This window comes from Anomaloglossus baeobatrachus, chromosome 10 (assembly GCF_048569485.1).
Source record: "Anomaloglossus baeobatrachus isolate aAnoBae1 chromosome 10, aAnoBae1.hap1, whole genome shotgun sequence".
NCBI lineage: Eukaryota > Metazoa > Chordata > Amphibia > Anura > Aromobatidae > Anomaloglossus > Anomaloglossus baeobatrachus.
The window spans coordinates 110,107,904-110,131,063 of NC_134362.1; the positions used below are offsets into that span (position 1 = coordinate 110,107,904).

The 23,160-nt window shown below is 47.6% G+C and overlaps 1 protein-coding gene across 1 annotated transcript in view; it reads right to left on the reverse strand.

Annotated features, from left to right (window-relative positions):
* The window catches only part of LOC142254504 (solute carrier family 13 member 1-like), a 244,630-nt gene that overhangs the window by 60,244 nt on the left and 161,226 nt on the right, over positions 1 to 23,160 (reverse strand). Inside the window, exon 11 of the mRNA XM_075325593.1 lies at positions 2,991 to 3,092. Coding sequence (XP_075181708.1) covers positions 2,991 to 3,092 — 102 coding nt within the window. The remainder of the gene's footprint in view (positions 1 to 2,990; positions 3,093 to 23,160) is intronic.

Here is a 23,160-nt window from a genome sequence, read left to right on the forward strand (position 1 = left end):
GTTAAGCCTGTCTCTCATATATAAGCTGACCACACATGATAAGATACAGAGGACCGCTAAGTGTGCATTTCCAAGGGGCAATTACTGAGCATAGACAGACTATGAATGGAAACAGACCGAACAACCTACAGTTTGTGAAGGTTAACTTGAAATATAAAGTAATTTTTCACACAGAATGAAAAGGCCAATTAAGACGTACGCAGAAGCTATGTATAAACCTGACTATATTATAAAAAAAAAAAAAAAGAAGACCAAAGTTGGTTGATATTAGTCGGGAGGATCCAAGGGCAGATGTCTGGGTAAGGGCTGCTTCTCACTTGCGAGTTTCTCGCAGTAGAGCAATGCGAGAAAATCTCGCATTGGAATCGGACACCTTAGTGAATGATTCAGCTCTCATCTGCGATTTTTTTCTCAGTCCAAATCGGACTGAGAAAAAAATCGCAGCATGTTGCTTTTTTGCGAGTTTCTACTGCGAGTCTCTCCAATGCAAGTCTATGGGAGCGTGTAAATAATCGGATGTCACGGGACAGCACTCACACCATCCTAGTGACATGCGATTTTCTAAAGACATTTCTCGCATGTTTCCTAAAAGACTGGAAACGAGCGATGTCTCACAATGTCTGTCAATCATTATTCTCTGTCAGTTGGTCTCTCCCTCTCGGTCTCTATTCTCTCTCTGTCGGTCCGTCACTATCTCTGTCCCTCTCTCACAGTCTGTCGGTCATTTTCCCCTCCTCTCTCATACTCACCGTTCCCCGATCCCCGGCGCGGCGCTGCACGGCATTCACAGTGCTGCGGCGGCTTTTACTATTGTGAAAAAGCCGGCCGCTCATTAATCAATCTCGTATTCCCTGCTTTCCCCGCCCACAAGCGCCTATGATTGGTTGCAGTGAAACACGCCCCCACGCTGAGTGACAGGTGTCTCACTGCACCCAATCACAGCAGCCGGTGGGCAGGTCTATACTGTGCAGTGAAATAAATAAATAATTAAAAAAAACGGCGTGCGGTCCCCCCAATTTTAATACCAGCCAGATACAGCCATACGGCTGAAGGCTGGTATTCTCAGGATGGGGAGCTCCACGTTAGGGGGAGCCCCCCAGCCTAACTGTATCAGTCAGCAGCCGCCCAGAATTGCCGCATACATTATATGCGACAGTTCTGGGACTGTACCCGGCTCTTCCCGAATTGCCCTGGTGCGTTGGCAAATCGGGGTAATAAGGAGTTAATGGCAGCCCATAGCTGCCACTAAATCCTAGATTAATCATGTCAGGCGTCTCCCCGAGATACCTTCCATGATTAATCTGTAAATTACAGTAAATAAACATACACACACCTGAAAAAATCATTATTATCATCATCATCATCATTATTAGAAATAAAAAAACACAAACAAATTCCCTCATTACCAATTTAATAAGCCCCAAAAAGCCCTCCATGTCCGGCGTAATCCACGGACCTCCAGCGTCGCTTCCAGCTTTGCTGCATAGAGGTGACCGGAGCTGCAGCAGACACCGCCGCTCCGGTCACCTCCACGCAGCAACTGAGGTGAGTAGCGCGATCTGCTGAGGTGTCACTGAGGTTAATCGCGGCCACCGCTGGATCCAGTGACAGCGGGTAACCTCAGTGATAGCTCAGCTGATCGCGCTACTCACCTCAGTTGCTGCGTGGAGGTGACAGGAGCGGCGGTGTCTGCTGCAGCTCCTGTCACCTTCATGCTGGAAGCGACGCTGGAGGTCCGTGGATTACGCCGGACATGGAGGGCTTTTTGGGGCTTATTAAATTGGCAATGAGGGAATTTGTTTGTGTTTTTTATTTCTAATAAATGATTTTTTCATGTGTGTGTGTGTTTATTTACTGTAACTTACAGATTAATCATGGAGGGTGTCTCCTAGACGCCTGACATGATTAATCTAGGATTTAGTGGCAGCTATGGGCTGCCATTAACTCATTACCCCGATTTGCCAACGCACCAGGGTAAATCGGGAAGAGCCGGGTACAGTCCCAGAACTGTTGCATCTAATGTATGCGGCAATTCTGGGCGGCTGCTGACTGATATTGTTAGGCTGGGGGGCTCCCCATAACGTGGAGCTCCCCATCCTGAGAATACCAGCCTTCAGCTGTATGGCTTTATCTGGCTGGTATTAAAATTGGGGGGGACAGCACGCCATTTTTTTAAATTATTTATTTATTTATTTCACTGCACAGTATAGACCCGCCCACCGGCTGCTGTGATTGGTTGCAGTGAGACACCTGTCACTCCGCGTGGAGGCGTGTCTCACTGCAACCAATCATAGGCGCCTGTGGGCGGGGAAAGCAGGGAATACAAGATTGTTTAATGAGCGGCCGGCCTTTTCAAAATAGTAAAAGCCGCCGGAGCAGTGAGAACGCCGTGCAGCGCGGCGCCGGGGATCGGTGAGTATATGAGAGAGGGCTGCTAACTTCAGTCACTCAGGAGATTAGCGGTCACTGGTGAGTCCTTCACAGGTGACCGCTAATCAGGACGCGGACAGACAGAGCCGCAGCATGACAATGAAGTCGGGTGAAGTTCACCCGAGTTCATTCTGATTGTGCGGCTCTGTCTGTGTCTGCTGTCATCTGCCATTAAGCTCTGCTGCATGGCTGTCTGTGTCTGCTGTCAGCGGCCATGTAGCAGCGCTGAATGGCAGATGACATAGTAAAAAATACGCATTACACACGCATTACACACGCTAGTAAAATCATTAATTTATTCAGAAAAAGCATCGCACTTGCGTTGCACTCGGACCAAACGTGATCTAAAATCAGCCTAGTTTTTTTCAGCCCAGTCGGACCGATTTTACTCGCATAGATATGTGTTTCCACCCTAAAGAAGGATCAAGCATATTAGATTTTAACAGATCACTCTTGGTCAAAATTATATATTTTGTCAATCGCCACCTTAACACATACAACAGTTAAACAACCTAGTAATAGAAATATACACATAATTATATCCACCTAGCACAACTCACAGTCCAAACAGTGAATCCCAACCTGGGATAAATCCAGGATCCCGTGTGAACCAGGACAAGGCCATTAACAGGAAGACTGTAAGTGTCACCACCTCCTGGTAACTGCAAGATAAAAAAAAATAGTTAGTTATATATAAATTACATTGCGTACAAGAGTGAATCCCCTGTACACATCAGATATCTGAATGACTGTTCGGACAATCATTTGCAGTTTCTCCCATACACAGCGGAGTATTAGGGTAAGTTCACACAGTGCATTTTTCGCGGCGTTTTTGCACGTTTTTCGGGTGCGTTTTTGCTCAGAAAACTGCATGACTTTGCTTCCCCCAGCAAAGTCTATGAGTTTTCATTTTTGCTGTCTGCACACACCGTTTTTTTTTCAGCTGCGTTTTTGTGGTGACCACAAAAACGCAGCATGTCAATTATTTTTGCGTTTTTCACGGCGTTTTTCATCCATTGAGTGCAATGGGATGTTGAAAGACGCAATGAGAAACGCAAATTGCAAATATAGCTGCGTTTTAGTGCGTTTCTATGACTAAAAGCGCTGCTATAAACGCAAGGGGTGGGTAGTAAAGTGACATGTACAGGAAGAGGATTCCTTCTGTCAGTAAACACAGAAGCATGAATCCTCCCGGTACCGTCACCGCTGCGTCCACCTCCAGTCCTGTGCATGTCTGCTGCCGTGCGGCGCCATGTCTGGGCGGGAGGTGGAGACAGCTGTGAAAACAAAAGTGAACAGTAGAAAAAAAAAAATGTCATACTCACCTGTCTGCAGACTCCCGGTGGCATGCCCGCTCCCAGCTCCTCTCCCGGTACCGCCGCTCCGGCTGTGTGCAGACGGCCGGGACATCTCCGATATCATCTGCAGGACCTGGCGCTGATCACCTGATGCGGTCACCTGACGCATCAGCTGATCGTAAGTCTCACGGTGACGCTGGCGCCCGGCCGGCTTCACCTATCAGCTGATCCTGCCGTCAGGAGACTTCATCCCTGATTACCGGCAGCTCCTGCAGCGATCGGACGGGATCAGACTCCGCTCCAGGAGCTGCCGGTAATCAGCACATAAGTGAGTATTTTTTTTTGCACTGATGCATCATCTGATCATCTTTTATACAATCAGCTGCTGTGTGATGTGATTCAGGCCCTTGAACCTGACACATCATCTGATCGCTTTGCCTTCCAGCAAACCGATCAGATGATATTGGATCCTGATTGGACGGCGCGGGACCCTTGACCCAGGATTACTGCAGAGGGGGGTTCTTTATTGCAGTGCCTGTCTTTATGCGTTTTTTATCAGTGAACAAAAAAAAAAAAGGTCTGATGTCATTTCCTTCTTCAATATGTTCATTCTCCACTAGTGTATGCAGGAGAGCAGACAGCTGCACAACTACAAGGCTCAGCATACTCCATCCAATAGTGTATGCAGGAGAGCAGACAGTAGCTGCAGAACTACAAGGCTCAGCATCCTCCATCCAGGATTGTATGCAGGAGTTTTTTGCCCCCCAAAAAAATGACGTGGGCTTCGCCATATTTTGTATGCTAGCCAGGTACATAAGGCAGGTACGGGCTGCCCCCAACCCTCAGCTGCCTATTTGTACCCGGCTGGGAACCAAAAATATAGGGAACACCCTTTTTTTTTTATTTCATGAATTTCATGAAATAATTAAAAAAAAAAAAAAAATTGCGTGAGCTTCGCCCAATTTGTGTGTCCAGCCAGGTACAACAAGGCAGCTGGAGATTGGAATCCACAATGCACGGTGCCCAAGCTTTCTGGGCACCCCCGCTGCGAATTGCAGTCCGCAGTCACCTCAGAAAATGGCGCTTTCATAGAAGCGCCATCTTCTGGCACTGTATCCAACTCTTCCAGCTGCCCTGATGCCGGGTGGCTCGCTGGGTAATAATGGGGTTAGGGCTAGCTGTGTATTATCAGCTGGCCGTAAGCCCGAAATTCATGGTGTCACGCCAATATTAGACATGGCCACCATGAATTTCTAGTAAAGATAAAAAAAAAACAACACACAGAAAAATATTTTTATTAGAAATAAAACACAACATAATAGTGACTCCATCTTTATTGAAATAAAGAACCCCCCTCTGCAGTAATCCTGGGTCAAGGGTCCCGCGCCGTCCAATCCAGATCCAATATCATCTGATCGGTTTGCTGGAAGGCAAAGAAATCAGATGATGTGGCAGGTTCAAGGGCCTGAATCACATGACACAGCAGCTGATTGTATAAACGGTTTTAATACATTCAGCTGATGCATCAGTGCAAAAAAAAACCCCACACACTTCTGTGCAGCGTTGGACTGGCTACCGGAGGAATCTCCAGTAATGCCAGGCAAGGATTCAGGTACCTGCACTGCACTCCGGAGCTCTCACCTGAGCTCGGGAGTGCAGCCGAGACTGTACAGCGAGCGCCGAGCGATTGATTCCCCGGCACTTATGGTTCAGTTCATGACAGCTGCAGACATCCCGGGCTAATCTCCGGTGCGCTCACCTGAACCCCGGAGATCACCCCGGCCTGTCTGCAGCTGTCATGAATTGACTGCCGGGGAATCAGTCACTCGGCGCTCGCTCGCTGTACAGTCTAGGCTGATGCATCAATGCAAAAAAAAAAAAAAAAAAGAAAAACAACTACACACGTCCGTGCTGACTCCCGCCCGACAGCTGCAGGAGCTGCCGGTAATCAGCTGATGAAGCCTCCTGATGGCATCAGCTAATAGTCGGCCGGGCGGTAAAAAGCCGGCGTCAACGCGAGACTTACGATCAGCTGATGCGTCAGGTGACCGCATCAGGTGATCACCGCCAGGTCATGCAGCTATCGTACGTGCCTGGGAGCCGACACACAGCCAGAGCGGGGGTGGCGGTACCGGGAAGAGGAGATGGGAGCGGACATGGCACCGGGAGTCTGCAGAGAGGTGAGTATGACATTTTTCTACTGTTCACTTTTGATTTAGCAGCCGCTTCCACCTCCCGCACGGGAGCAGACATGGCACCGGGCGGAAAATGGAAGCAGCGGAGGCGGTAACTGGAGGATTCACGCTTCTGTGTTTACTGACAGAAGGAATCCTCTTCCTGTACATGTCACTTTTCTACCCACCCCTTGCGTTTATAACTGCGTTTTTAGTCATTAAAAAACGCACTAAAACGCAGCTATATTTGCAATTTGCGGTTTTCATTGCGTTTTTGAACATCTCATTGAACTCAATGGGTGGAAAACGCAGTGAAAAACGCAAAAATAATTGACATGCTGCGTTTTTGTGGTGCCCTAAAAAAAACAACAAAAAAACGCTGTGTGCAGACAGCAAAAATGAAAACTCAGACTTTGCTGGGGAAGCAGTTTTCTGCTGTCGGGCGGGAGTCAGCACTGACGTGTGTAGTTTTTTTTTTTTTTTTTTCTTTTTTTGCATTGATGCATCAGCCTAGACTGCAGTTTTCTGAGCAAAAACCCACCCGAAAAACGTGCAAAAACGCCGCGAAAAACGCACTGTGTGAACTTACCCTAAAGATTGAGTCACACACGAGATCGCTAACGAGATTGTTGCTGAATCACCGTTTGTGACATAGCAACGATCTCGTTATGTGGGACACCTACCAGCGATCAGGCCCCTGCTGTGAGATCGCTAGTTGTTGCCGAATGGTCCAGACCATTTTCTACAAAGGTGATGTCCTGCTGGGCAGGACGCATCGCTGTGTTTGACACCTACCAACGACCTAACACGGTCACAACGCCCCCCGAGATCGTTATACAGGTCGCTGATCGTTACTGCATCGTTGGCAATGTCTGACTGTGTGACATCTCACCAGCGACCTCCCAGCGACTTACCAGCAATCCTTATCAGGTCGTATCTTTTTCGGGATCACTGGTAAGTCGTTGTATGTGACTGGGCCTTAACCCAGACACGGGAAGGACTGACAGATTTAAAGCTCTTCCTCAAGTGCTAATATTTACTCAAAGGCAAATTTTAATTTAGATTTACAATTTCAGGGAAGGGCGTGAAGTGAATTAAGATTTTTTTTTTTAATATTTGAAAAGTAAAGTGCTATGGAATATGTTGGCGCTATACAAATCTAATATTGGGCCATTTTTACTCTGGGCGCCATTGACGTATAAATGGCTGCAGATTTGCTATGATACATTAAGACACTGCAGTTGGTAACAACAATTGTACATATTGTAGACAACACATTTCCAACAACGAATGGACTGATATTCCCACCATGTCTTCTGACATCTGATACACAAGCAGTAAACCTCTGGCGATTTGTCATTGTCACTGATACCATTTGGAGCACATACGATGTTTTGAGCACTTTTTATTGCATTTTTTGGGGAAGGAATGACAGCTTAGGCAGCCTTTAGCAATGGGTTAAAACAGAACATCTGACTGAATACATGATTTGTATTTTTTTCCTAGTAAACTTAACTATAAAATAAGGTAGTTTGAATTGTTTTTAATGTATTATATTGAAGAGAAGACGGGTAACTTGCTAAATAAATAACATGTGTTGGATCCTCAACTTTGCAAAAACTATCAGTCCAAACCAGGACATTTCAAACTTTGCCATGCTCTGGAGCGGTTTTTATCTCGTTGAGCAACATTTTACAACAAATCGAATGAGGAACTTTTAAAGACGTTAAAGATTCCAAGCCTTGAAACTTACCTGAAGGAAATGATTATTATATACTGTATACACACACAGTACTGTGCAAAAGTTTTAGACAGGTGTGGAAAAAGATACTGCAAATCAACCCCTTCATGACATTTGACACAAGTTTATGTCATGGTCGGGAAGGGGTTCCTGCAAAATTACATAAATTTATGTCATGGCGATTATGCGGGCACAGGTTCAGTTACTGGATCTTATAGCAGAGCTGCGGCTGTCACACCCAGGGATGGTATCCACACTATCCCAGCTGTTTAACCTCCTAAATACCACAATTAATAGCGATTGCAGCATTTAGGAGGCTGGGAGAGGTCATACCCATGTGACCAGAAGGAGCGAGGTCTCAGCCAACAAAAATGTTACTTCCTGGTATCAGCTTCGTAGGCTGAGGCCCGTGCCAGTATAGCACTGGCTTTTATCTATATATATAATTGCCTTATTCTGTCTGTCTGTCTGTCTGTCTGTCTGTCTATCTGTCTGTCTGTCTGTCTGTCATGCTCCGAAATTGTGTCCTTACGGTGACACAAAGCTGATTGGCCGCTGGGCTCGCCATGGCCCCGCCCCCCCACACGGATTGGCCTCTCGCCCCGGCTCTCTGCAGGCCCCGCCCCCTCACGCAATGCACGCTCGCTGTGGCCCAACTGACACGGGGCTCCGATTCCCAGGTGAGTACACACACATCAGATCACACTCACTCTCACACTCACTCTCACACATCACATCCACACACTCACAACATGCTGGGATATCGCTTGCTTCTACACCGGCTCCGTCAGGATCCCGGCAGCGCCAGACATAACCTTGCGATGCTGGGATCTTAACGGAGGCCGTGAAAGCTGGTAACCATTATACACATCGGGTAACTAAGGTCCCTTAGTTACCCGATGTGTATCATAGTTACCAGTGTACACCGGCTCACACTCACACACACATCACATCGCATCCACACATCAAGGTCCTGCAGCTGCAGAACATACATAACATAACAGCACACACACACACACACAAACAAATCAGATCACACTCACTCACATACACACATCACATCGCATCCACATACTCACAACATCCTGGGATATCGCTTGCTTCTCGGCGGCGATATTGTGCTGTGAGCTTCCAGGACCTGACGGAGGATCACATGGCCAGAAGCATGTGATATCCCCGGATGTTGTGAGTATCAGCGCGTATGTGCAATATCGTCAGTGTCTGTGTGTGTGAGTGTATGCGATCGGGTGTGTGTGAGTGTATGCGATCGGGGGTGTGTGTGAGTGTATGCGATCGGGTGTGTGTGTGAGTGTATGCGATCGGGTGTGTGTGTGAGTGGATGCGATCGGTTGTGTGTGTGAGTGGATGCGATCGGTTGTGTGTGTGAGTGGATGCGATCGGTTGTGTGGGTGAGTGGATGCGATCGGTTGTGTGGGTGAGTGGATGCGATCGGGTGTGGGTGAGTGTCGGCAGAGGAGCACGGCGTGCTGGAGGAGGCTGGGAGCAGAGAGGCTGATCTTGGGGAAGGCTGGGAGGGGGGGGCTGATGCTGAGGGAGGCTGGAAGGAGAGAGGCTGAGCAAACGTGCTCCATCCGCCATACTGCGCACTCCCCATCGTGCTGCATCCCCCATGCTGCGCACTCCCAAACGTGGTCCATCCGCCATGCTGCGCACTCCCAAACGTGGTCCATCCGCCATGCTGCGCACTCCCAAACGTGGTCCATCCGCCATGCTGCGCACTCCCAAACGTGCTCCATCCGCCATGCTGCGCACTCCCAAACGTGCTCCATCCGCCATACTGCGCACTCCCAAACGTGCTCCATCCGCCATACTGCGCACTCCCCATCGTGCACCATCCGGCATGCTGCGCACTCGTAAGCGGATGGAGCATGATGGGGGGTGCGCAGCATGGCGGATGGAGCACGTTTGGGAGTGCGCAGCATGGCGGATGGAGCACGTTTGGGAGTGCGCAGCATGACGGATGGAGCACGTTTGGGAGTGCGCAGCATGACGGATGGAGCATGTTTGGGAGTGCGCAGCATGCCGGATGGTGCACGATGGGGAGTGCGCAGTATGGCGGATGGAGCACGTTTGGGAGTGCGCAGTATGGCGGATGGAGCACGTTTCGGAGTGCGCAGCATGGCGGATGGAGCACGTTTGGGAGTGCGCAGCATGGCGGATGGACCACGTTTGGGAGCGCGCAGCATGGCGGATGGAGCACGTTTGGGAGTGCGCAGCATGGCGGATGGAGCACGTTTGGAAGTGCGCAGCATGGCGGATGGAGCACGTTTGGGAGTGCGCAGCATGGCGGATGGAGCACGTTTGGGAGTGCGCAGCATGCCGGATGGAGCACGATGGGGAGTGCGCAGTATGGCGGATGGAGCACGTTTGGGAGTGCGCAGCATGGCGGATGGAGCACGTTTGGGAGTGCGCAGCATGGCGGATGGACCACGTTTGGGAGTGCGCAGCATGGCGGATGGAGCACGTTTGGGAGTGCGCAGCATGGCGGATGGAGCACGTTTGGGAGTGCGCAGCATGGCGGGTGGAGCACGTTTGGGAGTGCGCAGCATGGCGGATGGAGCATGATAGGGGGTGCGCAGCATGGCGGATGGAGCACGTTTGGGAGTGCGCAGCATGGCGGATGGAGCACGTTTGGGAGTGTGCAGCATGGCGGATAGAGCACGATGGGGAGTGCGCAGTATGGCGGATGGAGCACGTTTGGGAGTGCGCAGTATGGCGGATGGAGCACGTTTCGGAGTGCGCAGCATGGCGGATGGAGCACGTTTGGGAGTGCGTAGCATGGCGGATGGACCACGTTTGGGAGCGCGCAGCATGGCGGATGGAGCACGTTTGGGAGTGCGCAGCATGGCGGATGGAGCACGTTTGGGAGTGCGCAGCATGGCGGATGGAGCACGTTTCGGAGTGCGCAGCATGGCGGATGGAGCACGTTTGGGAGTGCGCAGCATGGCGGATGGACCACGTTTGGGAGCGCGCAGCATGGCGGATGGAGCACGTTTGGGAGTGCGCAGCATGGCGGATGGAGCACGTTTGGAAGTGCGCAGCATGGCGGATGGAGCACGTTTGGGAGTGCGCAGCATGGCGGATGGAGCACGTTTGGGAGTGCGCAGCATGCCGGATGGTGCACGATGGGGAGTGCGCAGTATGGCGGATGGAGCACGTTTGGGAGTGCGCAGCATGGCGGATGGAGCACGTTTGGGAGTGCGCAGCATGGCGGATGGACCACGTTTGGGAGTGCGCAGCATGGCGGATGGAGCACGTTTGGGAGTGCGCAGCATGGCGGATGGAGCACGTTTGGGAGTGCGCAGCATGGCGGGTGGAGCACGTTTGGGAGTGCGCAGCATGGCGGGTGGAGCACGTTTGGGAGTGCGCAGCATGGCGGATGGAGCATGATAGGGGGTGCGCAGCATGGCGGATGGAGCACGTTTGGGAGTGCGCAGTATGGCGGATGGAGCACGTTTGGGAGTGCGCAGTATGGCGGATGGAGCACGTTTCGGAGTGCGCAGCATGGCGGATGGAGCACGTTTGGGAGTGCGTAGCATGGCGGATGGACCACGTTTGGGAGCGCGCAGCATGGCGGATGGAGCACGTTTGGGAGTGCGCAGCATGGCGGATGGAGCACGTTTGGAAGTGCGCAGCATGGCGGATGGAGCACGTTTGGAAGTGCGCAGCATGGCGGATGGAGCACGTTTGGGAGTGCGCAGCATGCCGGATGGTGCACGATGGGGAGTGCGCAGTATGGCGGATGGAGCACGTTTGGGAGTGCGCAGCATGGCGGATGGAGCACGTTTGGGAGTGCGCAGCATGGCGGATGGACCACGTTTGGGAGTGCGCAGCATGGCGGATGGAGCACGTTTGGGAGTGCGCAGCATGGCGGATGGAGCACGTTTGGGAGTGCGCAGCATGGCGGGTGGAGCACGTTTGGGAGTGCGCAGCATGGCGGATGGAGCATGATAGGGGGTGCGCAGCATGGCGGATGGAGCACGTTTGGGAGTGCGCAGCATGGCGGATGGAGCACGTTTGGGAGTGTGCAGCATGGCGGATAGAGCACGATGGGGAGTGCGCAGCATGGCGGATGGAGCACGTTTGGGAGTGCGCAGCATGGGGGATGCAGCACGATGGGGAGTGCGCAGTATGGCGGATGGAGCACGTTTGGGAGTGCGCAGCATGGCGGATGGACCACGTTTGGGAGTGCGCAGCATGGCGGATGGAGCACGTTTGGGAGTGCGCAGCATGGGGGATGCAGCACGATGGGGGGTGCGCAGCATGGGGGATGGAGCACGATGGGAGGTGCACACCTCCCCCCAACACACACACACACGCGCACTGCACAACACACACACACTACGAATCACAAACAACGCCCTACACAGACACCCACACACACAGACAACGCTGCACACACAAATATACGCACATACTGCACAACACACACATTGCTCAAAACATACCTCCCCCCAAAACACACCACACCCACACAAACCGCACAACACACACACACACACACACACACAACGCTACAGACACACAGCGCTCCACAAACAACGCAACACACGCAACACACATACAACACCGCTCTCACCCCCCGCGACACTCAGAACATGTACAGCGCCCTACACAAACACTTGGTAACTACACACAACAACATCTATATATATAACAAAAATCATACATGAACTACACAATACGTAAATTCTAGAATACCCGATGCGTAGAATCGGGCCACCTTCTAGTTTATTTATATTATATTTTATATACACACATATACACACACTCACACACACACACACACACACACACATACATACATACATACATACATACATACATACATACATACATACATACACACACACACACATATACAGTCCTGGCCAAAAGTTTTGAGAATGCTACAAATATTAATTTTTACATAGTCTACTGCTTCAGTTTTTCTAATGGCAATTTGCATATACTCCAGAATGTCATAAAGAGTGATCAGCTTAACAGCAATTACTTGCAAAGTCAATATTGGCTAAGAAAATGAACTTTAACCCCCAAAACACATTTCAACATCATTGCATTCCAGCCTTAAAAGGAGCAGCTAACATTGTTTTAGTGATTGTTCCATTAACACAGGTGTGGGTGTTGATGAGGACAGAGCTGGCGATCAGTCATGATTAAGTAAGAATGACACCACTGGACACTTTAAAAGGAGGCTGGTGCTTGGTATCATTGTTTCTCTTCAGTTAACCATGGTTATCTCTAAAGAAACACGTGCAGCCATCATTGCTCTGCACGAAAATGGCCTAACAGGGAAGAGTATCGCAGCTACAAAGATTGCACCTCAGTCAACAATCTATCGCATCATCAAGAACTTCAAGGAGAGAGCTTCCATTGTTGCCAAAAAGGCTCCAGGGCGCCCGAGAAGGACCAGCAAACGCCAGGACCGTATCTTAAAACTGTTTCAGCTGCGGGATCGGACTACCAGCAGTGCCGAGCTAGCTCAGCAATGGCAGCAGGCTGGTGTGAGTGCTTCTGCACGCACTGTGAGGCGGAGACTCTTTGAGCAAGGCCTGGTTTCAACGAGGGCAGCAAAGAAGCCACTTCTCTCCAAAAGAAACATCAGGGACTGACTGATATTCTGCAAAAGGTACAGGGAGTGGACTGCTGAGGACTGGGGTCAGGTCATTTTCTCAGATAAATCCCCTTTTCGATTGTTTGGGACATCTGGAAAACAGCTTATTAGGAGAAGAAGAGATGAGCGCTACCACCAGTCTTGTCTCATGCCAACTGTTAAGCATCCTGAAACGATTCATGTGTGGGGTTGCTTCTCAGCCAAGGGAATCAGCTCACTCACAGTCTTGCCTAAAAACACAGCCATGAATAAAGAATGGTACCTGAATGTCCTCCAAGAGCAACTTCTCCCAACCGTCCAAGAGCAGTTTGGCGCCCAACAATGCCTTTTCCAGCATAATGGAGCACCTTGCCATAAAGCAAAGGTGATCACTAAATGGCTCATGGAACAAAACAGAGATTTTGGGTCCATGGCCTGGAAACTCCCCAGATCTGAATCCCATTGAGAACTTGTGGGCAATCATCAAGAGATGGGTGGACAAACAAAAACCAACAAATTCTGGCAAAATGCAAGCATTGCTTATGCAAGAATGGACAGCTATCAGTCAGGATTTGGTCCAGAAGTTGATTGAGAGCATGCCAGGGAGAATTGCTGAGGTCCTGAAGAAGAAGGGTCAACACTGCAAATATTGACTTGCTGCATTAACTCATTCTAACTGTCAATATAACCTTTTGGTACTCATAATATGATTGCAATTATATTTCTGTATGTGATGTAAACATCAGACAAACACAAATAAAAACCAGAGGGCAACAGATCATGTGAAAATATAATTTTGGTGTCATTCTCAAAACCTTTGGCCATGACTGTGTATGTATATATATAAGAAAGTATAGAAGAAAAACAAATACAAAAGATAAAACCAATAAATATGTATATTTATGAAAAAAAAACATAAAATGAACAAACATGTACACATTTGGTATCGCAGAGTCTGGAACAACCCGAGCTATTTAAAAAAAATAAAAAATAAAAAAAAAAAGCGTCACAGTAGTTAACCCCCTCAGTGAATAACGTAGGAAAAAACCCCAGCAAAAACTGTGTTTTCATTATTGAGCGCTAAAAGTAGTGGAATAAAACCCAATAAAAAAAGTCATATGTAAATAAAAAAATGGTATCGCTGAAAAAATAATCTTGACCGGCAAAACACAAGGCCATCATACAGCTGTCAGCGAAAAAATAAAGCTCTCAGAATACAGCAATGCAAAAACATTTTTTTGCAATAAAAATGTTTTTTATTGTGCAATAGTGTCAAAACATTAAAAAAAAATAATATAAATGAGGTATTGCTGTAACCGCACAGACTCCAAGAAAAAAGCCATGTTATGACTTATACCACAATGTGAAGGGCATACAAAATAAATAGAAGCAATTCTTCAACAGCTGTTGATTTGTTCATTCTGACACCCAAAGATCGCAGTAAGGCTAGATTCACACACTGCGTTTTTTTGATGCTGCGCTTTTGTGCGTTTTTTGCGGCAAAAACCGCACAGAAACTCACCCGCGTCAAAAAAACGCATGCGTTTTTGCCGCGATTTGGTGCGTTTTTTGCTGCGTTTTTGCTCACTGCGTCTTTATGCGTTTTTTATCAGTGGAATATAGCACCAGTGAGGAATAATATCTAAAACTTAGCTTTTATTTAGCTTTTTTTAAAATTTATGATAATAGTTATAAAACACACTTAGGATCGCCCAGCGGGTAGCCAAGGTACGTGTTCCCACGCTGTGACAGATAATCCTTGGAGCAACACCATAGGGGGTAACAATTATGTGTAGTACAGGTACCAGAAGCTGTCATACATAAAGCATTATTGAGAATATTGGACAGAGGTCCCGTTATCAAAATGCAATTTTATGGAAAACTGATTATATCAACTCCACAAAAACAGCCAGATATACCCCGTCCCCCTTTTCCCAGGGATTACACACACATAATATAATAAATCGAAAAACACGGAAAGATCTCACCCATCAGGAGGATCTTCTGATGTTTGGTACAGCAATTCGTCTTTAGGAGGGATCACAGAGGGGCTTGTGGTCCAGGCTTTGTATAACTTGCCCTAAACCCCCTTGTCTCCCGTCCTTACAAGGACAGTCCACATCTGAACCTGTGTCCCTGTAGAAACTTGTCCCACATGCCACCCGACGCGTTTCGTCACCCTTAGTGACTCCTCAGGGTTCCAAGCATGAAAGATCATATGGTGGGTCAAAGAGTGGTATGTGACCTGCAGAGTCCAGACACCAAATGCTGCAAACCGCCAGCCCCCTAATTGGTAACCTATAAGTATATAGTTGGGGGCCCGCACAGCCAATCCTAGCAACCTCCAATCAGGTGCAACTCATGAATAATAAACAAACTCACCACTTTTTCAAAATCATCGCTCGCTGGATTTCCACGTGTCCCAGGCGTTACACTGTCATCCATACTCAATGTTCCCAGTACGTGCACCGCATTTCCGGGTAGCGGATGCGAGAACGAGGTCTGACCCGCATCACGTGGTCAGGCACATGATCTGCCGCGTCATCGCATCCTTCAGTGTGGCCATCCAGCAAAGGGCACGCCTACAGGGCATGCGATTAGAAAGCACAAACAAATTACGTCGGCCTTCAAAGTGTTCCATTGGGTTATCATATCTCTACTCTGTTCAGCTGTGCAAATGCAAATTTGTACCGCAAATCCCCTAAACACCTAGTGGGGACCCGGCAGTAACATGTGGTACAAACATCACCACGTGATCTACCGCATCATCATGTCAATACGAGCTATAGATACGCCCCCCGGACATCAAAAGGGGGCCGACCATGACATGTAAAATAGCCTAAATAATAATGTACATATTTGCAACAATCAATGCCGTGTAATCACCAACAGTGGAAGGGGATACATATAATAGGCAGATATGCATGCACAAGTGTGGTCTACCAGGGTTTGGAGTGCTCTAGTGCAATCTACAGCACACATTTGCCCAATGTAGTAACTCATGGTTACAGGGCAGTTCCTATAAGCACACACAGTCTCATGTTATCCCTGGCAGCCCTCACATATGTCACTACAATTAGTTTAAATGCTATAGCGGTTCAATTTACATCAAAACAGTTTCATTTCAATGAGTTAGTTCCAAGAGTGTATGTTATTTTTACTTATTCCCCAAAATGAGAATGTATATCAGTCATGAGTATAATAGGAGTTAGTGCATTTTAGAAAAAATGACAAAAAAGTATTTTTGCCATATGTGAAGAAAAAGGGGGTCATAACGAACCCCAGGAATGTCCAATAATATTTTGGCAGGCTAAGAATTGGCACATGTCCATAGAGGCCAATAGAGATACGTTAATAAGAGGGTCAAGAGTCATATTGAATGTGCATAGGTGGTCAGATTAAATATAACAGCCATATTGTAACTGTTCGTTCAGACCCCTAGGTGAGACCGTGTCCAACTTGAAGATCCACCTAGCTTCACGCTGCAAGATCATGCGGTCCCAGTTTCCGCCCCTAATTGGTGGTTCGACTTTGTCGATGCCAATGAAAGAAATCACAGTTTTCCTTCCTCCATGTATGTTATTCACATGGCGCGCCAAAGCTAAGTTTTAGATATTATTCCTCACTGGTGCTATATTCCATTTCTCTGTGAGATTTGTCAACAAGAAACACCAACTGGTGATTCTTTGCTATTAATCGTTTTTTATCAGTGAACAAAAAAAAAAAAAAGGTCTGATGTCATTTCCTTCTTCAATATGTTCTTCATTCTCCACTAGTGTATGCAGGAGAGCAGACAGCTGCAGAACTACAAGGCTCAGTATACTCCATCCAATAGTGTATGCAGGAGATCAGACAGCAGCTGCAGAACTACAAGGCTCAGCATGCTCCATCCAGGACTGTATGCTGGAGGGAGAGTCAGGGGGAGCAGACCTACAAGGCTCAGCATCCTCGATCCAATAGTGTATGCAGGAGAGCAGACAGCAGCTGTCGAACTACAAGGCTCAGCATCCTCCTTCCAGGACTGTATACAGTATTTCTTTGCCCCCCCAAACAAAAAAAATGACGTGGGCTTCGCCATATTTTTGTATGCTAGCCGGGTACAGCAGGCAGGTACGGGCTGGCTGCCCCCAACCCCCAGCTGCCTATTTGTACCCGGCTGGGAACCAAAAATATAGAGAAGCCCTTTTTTTTTTATTTCATGAATTTCATGAAATAATTAAAAAAAAAAAATGACGTGAGCTTCGCCTAATTTTTGTGTCTAGCCGGGTACAACTAGGCAGCTGGGGATTGGAATCCACAGTGCAGGGTGCCCATGCTTTCTGGGCACCCCCGCTAGGAATTGCAGTCCGCAGCCACCCCAGAAAAAGGCGCTTTCATAGAAGCGCCATCTTTCGGCGCTATATCCAACTCTTCCAGCTGCCCTGATGCCGGGTGGCTCACTGGGTAATAATGGGATTAGGGCTAGCTGTATATTATCAGCTGGCCCTTAGCCCGAAATTCATGGTGTCACGCCAATATTAGGCATGGCCACCATGAATTTCTAGTAAAGATAAAAAAAACCACAACACACAGAAAAATATTTTTATTAGAAATAAAACACAACACAATTAGTGACTCCATCTTTATTGAAATAAAGAACACCCCTCCGCAGTAATCCTGGGTTAAGGGTCCCACGCCTTCCAGTCCGGATCCAATATCATCTGATCGGTTTGCTGGAAGGCAAAGTGATCAGATGATGTGTCAGGTTCAAGTGCCTGAATCACATCACACAGCAGCTGATTGTATAAAAGCAGTTTATACAATCAGCTGATTGTATAAAAGCAGTTTATACAATCAGCTGATGCATCGGTGCAAAAAAAAAAAATACTCACTTATGTGCATATTACCGGCAGCTCCTGGAGCGGAGTCTGATCCCGTCCGATCGCTGCAGGAGCTGCCGGTAATCAGGGATGAAGTCTCCCGACGCATCCGCTGATAGGTGAAACCGGCCGGCCGCTGGCGTCACCCCGAGACTTACGATCAGCTGATGCGTCAGGTGACTGCATCAGGTGATCCATCGCCAGGTCCTGCATCCTGCAGGCATACGTACCCGGGGAGACAGCACACACCCGGAGCGGCGGTACCGGGAGGAGGAGCTGGGAGCGGGCATGGCACCGGGACCCTGCAGACAGGTGAGTATGACTTTTTTTTCTACTGTTCACTTTTGATTTCGCAGCCGCTTCCACCTCCTGCCCGTACATGACGCCGCACGGAGCTGACATGCACAGGACTGGAGGTGGAAGCGGCGGTGACGGTACCGGGAGGATTCACACTTCTGTGTTTACTGACAGAAGGAATCCTCTTCCTGTACACATTACTTTACTACCCACCTCCTGCGTTTATAGCTGCGTTTTTGGTCTTAGAAACGCACCAAAACGCACCTATTTGCGTTTCTCATTGCGTCTTTCAACATCCCATTGCACTCAATGGATGAAAAGCGCAGTGAAAAACGCGGGATTAATTGACATGCTGCGTTTTTGTGGCACCACAAAAACGCAGCTGAAAAAAAACGCTGTGTGCAGACAGCAAAAATGAAAACTCATAGACTTTGCTGGGGAAGCAAAGTCATGCAGTTTTCTGAGCAAAAACGCACCCGAAAACTGCGCAAAAACGCCGCGAAAAACGCACTGTGTGAACTTACCCTCAGGCTCAGCTCACATTTATCCTGCACTTAAAGCTGAGCACTTACATCATGGTTTACGTGTAAATATCTGAAAAACTTAATTCAGACAAAATTTAAAAACGGGAAAATCACTGTATTGAGGCAGAGGGAATCACTTTGAACTCACATCCGACCTGTGGTCCGGGGCTTGTTATGTGTTTTTAAGTGTGCACAACAACAATTTGGGGACCTTTGAGAAGACTGACACCGCGGAACAGAGGCAAACACACTCAGGAGTAACTCTGCTGGCTCATTATAGTGAATGGATCCGTTGGGGATTTCACCGGAATCCTGTATTTCAGGGATGAAGATTTAAACCCTAGTGTAAGTGCTCAGTATAGAGCAGAGGATAAATGTGAACCGGTCCAAAATGTTCTGTACCACAAGTTGCTAGTCCCTGCTCAGGTCCATCATCTGTTAGTGTAAATATAGGGGGATTCAACGTTACTGGCAACACAAATGTTCTGGAACAGCGCTATGGCTCCCCTCACTCCTCCCAAAAGAAATCCAGCAAAAAACTTGGGCTCACAAATTCAAATGCCCCCTCCCTTCTGGGTCCCACAATGTGCTTATGTGCTTAAACCACAGTTAGCGTCCACATGTTTGGCATTGTTGTAATGAGGAAAGCCAGTTTAATTTATGGGGTGTGTGTCTCCAGAAGCACAAGCTGGGCACTACAATGTTCTGGGTACAAGTCCTTATTTGTAATTTTTACTTCTGCAACATTTACTGCGTTTGGCTCCATGGGTGTTTTCCAGATACAAAATTGTCACTACACCCAAGTAATTTTCAAAATGTGGTTACTTGAGGAACTTTTGCTTTTCTATCAAATGGAGTCCACAAACTATTGTAGGAAAATCTTTGCACCAAAAGTAAAAGGTTACTCCTTCCCTCCTTGAACCCTGCTGTGTGGTCAAACAGTCCTGTACATGAGGAGTATTGCCATGTTTAGGAGAAATTGTCTAACACATTATGGGGCCTTTTTACCTATTCCCATTATGAAAATTAGAAAACTAGGGTTAATCCATGTAATATGAAAATTGGATCAGATATGTTTGGCTAAAGGTTCAACGATGCACAAAAATTAATGGAAGTAATTGGTGCCCCTTACATTTTTCCACTGTACAATGTAAAAAAGAAATTCTGAGGTGAGAACTATGGATGTAGCAGAGGTGTAAAAAGCATAAACCCACATGTCCTATCTTGTATTATGGCATGTGTAGTGGAGTACCATTATTTTGGCCTAAGCCAATGCATTGGTATCTGTCTAGTTTCGATTTTTAATCTTCCAAACAGCCCAGTAGGAAAATCTTTGGTTCCAAAGGAATCCGAGGCCCATATAATGCCAGTCCACAGGGGCCCAAGACATGTGCATAATATGCGCTCTGTTCTACATCTCAAACAAGAGTCTCCCCTCAGACCAAGTTTATGCATACGTTAAGAGTTCCTTTAACCCCTTCACCCCCGGCCACTAAAACACCCTAATGACCGGGCCATTTTTTGCAATTCTGACCAGTGTCACTTTGACAGGTTATAACTCTGGAACGCTTCAACGGATCCTGGCGATTCTGACATTGTTTTTTCGTGACATATTGTACTTCATGTCAGTGGTAAATTTAGGCCGATATTTTTTGCGTTTATTTGTGAAAATTTAGGAAATTTGGCGAAAATTTTGAAAATTTCGCAAATTTCAAACTTTGAAAATTTATGCCCATAAATCTGAGAGATATGTCACACAAAATAGTTACTAAATAACATTTCCCACATGTCTACTTTACATCAGCGCAATTTTCGAAACAAATTTTTTTTCCGTTAGGAAGTTAGAAGGGGTCAAAGGTCATCAGCAAATTCTCATTTTTCCAACAAAATTTACAAAATAATTTTTTTAGGGACCACATCACATTTGAAGTGACTTTGAGAGGCCGAGGTGACAGAAAATACCCAAAAGTGACCCCATTCTAAAAACTACACCCCTCACACTGCTCAAAACCACATCCAATAAGATTATTAACCCTTTAGGTGCTTCACAGGAACCAAAGCAATGTGGAAGGAAAAAATGAAAATTTTACTTTTTAACACAAAAATGTTACTTTAGCCATAAAATTTTCATTTTTACAAGGGAGAAAAGAGAAAGTACACAATACAATTTATTGTGCATGTTCTCCTGAGTACGCTGATACCCCATATGTGGTAAAAATCAATTGTTTGGGCGCACGGCAGAGCTCGGAAGGGAAGGAGCGCCATTTGAATTTTTGAACGCAAAATTAGCTGCACTCATTAGCGGACGCCATGTCGGGTTTGAAGACCCCCTGAGGTGCCTAAACAATGGAGCTCCCCCATAAGTGACCCCATTTTGGAAACTAGAGGCCTCAAATAATTTTTCTAGATGTTTGGTGAGCACTTTGAACCCCTGGGGGCTTCACAAAAGTTTATAGCGTTGAGCCGTGAAAAGAAAAAAAAAATTTTTTACCACAAAACGGTTGCTTCAACTAGGTAGCTTTTTTTTTCACAAGGGTAACAGGAAAAAATGCACCATAAAATGTATTGTGCATTTTCTCCTGAGTACGCAGATACCTCATATGTGGTGGAAATCAAATGTTTGGACACACAGCAGTGCTCGGAAGGCAAGGAGCGCCATTTGAATTTTTGAGTGCAAAATTAGCTGCACCTGTTAGCGGACGCCATGTCGGGTTTGAAGACCCCCTGAGGTGCCTAAACAATGGAGCTCCCCCACAAGTGACCCCATTTTGGAAACTAGAGGCCTCAAATAATTTTTCTAGATGTTTGGTGAGCACTTTGAACCCCTGGGGGCTTCACAAAAGTTTATAGCGTTGAGCCGTGAAAAGAAAAAAAATTTTTTTTACCACAAAACGGTTGCTTCAACTAGGTAGCTTTTTTTTTCACAAGGGTAACAGGAAAAAATGCACCATAAAATGTATTGTGCATTTTCTCCTGAGTACGCAGATACCTCATATGTGGTGGAAAGTAATTGTTTGGGCGCATGGCGGGGCTAAGAAGAGAAGGAGCGCCATTTGACAGCAAAATTGGTTGGAATCATTAGCGGACGCCATGTCACGTTTGGAGACCCCCTATGGTGCCTAAACAGTGGAGCTCCCCCACAAGTGACACCATTTTGGAAACTAGAGCCCTCAAATATTTTTTCTAGATGTTTGGTGAGCACTTTGAACACCTGGGGGCTTCACAGAAGTTTATAGCGTTGAGCCGTGAAAAGAATTTTTTTTTTTTTTACCACAAAATGGTTGCTTCAACTAGGTAGCTTTTTTTTTCACAAGGCTATCAGGAAAAAATGCACCATAAAATGTATTGTGCATTTTCTCCTGAGTACGCAGATACCTCATATGTGGTGGAAAGTAATTGTTTGAGCGCATGGCGGGGCTCAGAAGAGAAGGAGCGCCATTTGACTTTTCAAACGCAGTGCACTGATCGGCCGCTGCAGGACGCACGGTCGGATGCGATAAAAAAAAGCGTCGGGGATACGTAAAAAAAAAAAAAGTCACGCCAAAAATTGACCATGGATGCAGATACGTTATGTGCATCCCTGATCAGCGCTTGGCGGGACGCACGGACGGATGCGATACAAAAAGCGTCGCAAATACGGAAAAAAGTCACGCCAAAAATTGAGCAGGGATGCCGATCCGTTATCTGCATCCCTGATCAGCGCTTGGCGGGACGCACGGACGGATGCGATACAAAAAGCGTCGGGGATACGGAAAAAAAAGTCACGCCAAAAATTGAGCAGGGATGCCGATCCGTTATCTGCATCCCTGATCAGCGCTTGGCGGGACGCACGGACGGATGAGGTGTAAAAATGGACAGGGGATACGGAAAAAAAAAAAAAAGTTATACTCACAGTACCCAGAGGACTAGCAGGAGGATCACTGACCAGAAGAGCTGCAGAGGAACAGATGGCAGAGAGATGGACAGCTTTACAGGAGCAGCAGGCAGATCAGCAGAATGCCCAGGAAGGACCCAGCGATGGACGCAGATGTGATCAGGCCGGTGAAGACAGGTAAGAGGACGTCGGGGGAGAGCAGAGGGGGAGAGGGGGGGGTGAGAGCAGAGGGGGAGGGGGGAGAGCAGAGGGGGAGAGCAGAGGGGGAGGGGGGGAGAGCAGAGGGAGAGGGGGGGAGAGCAGAGGGGGAGACCGGAGAGGGAGCTGCAGAAGCAGAATAGAAATAATG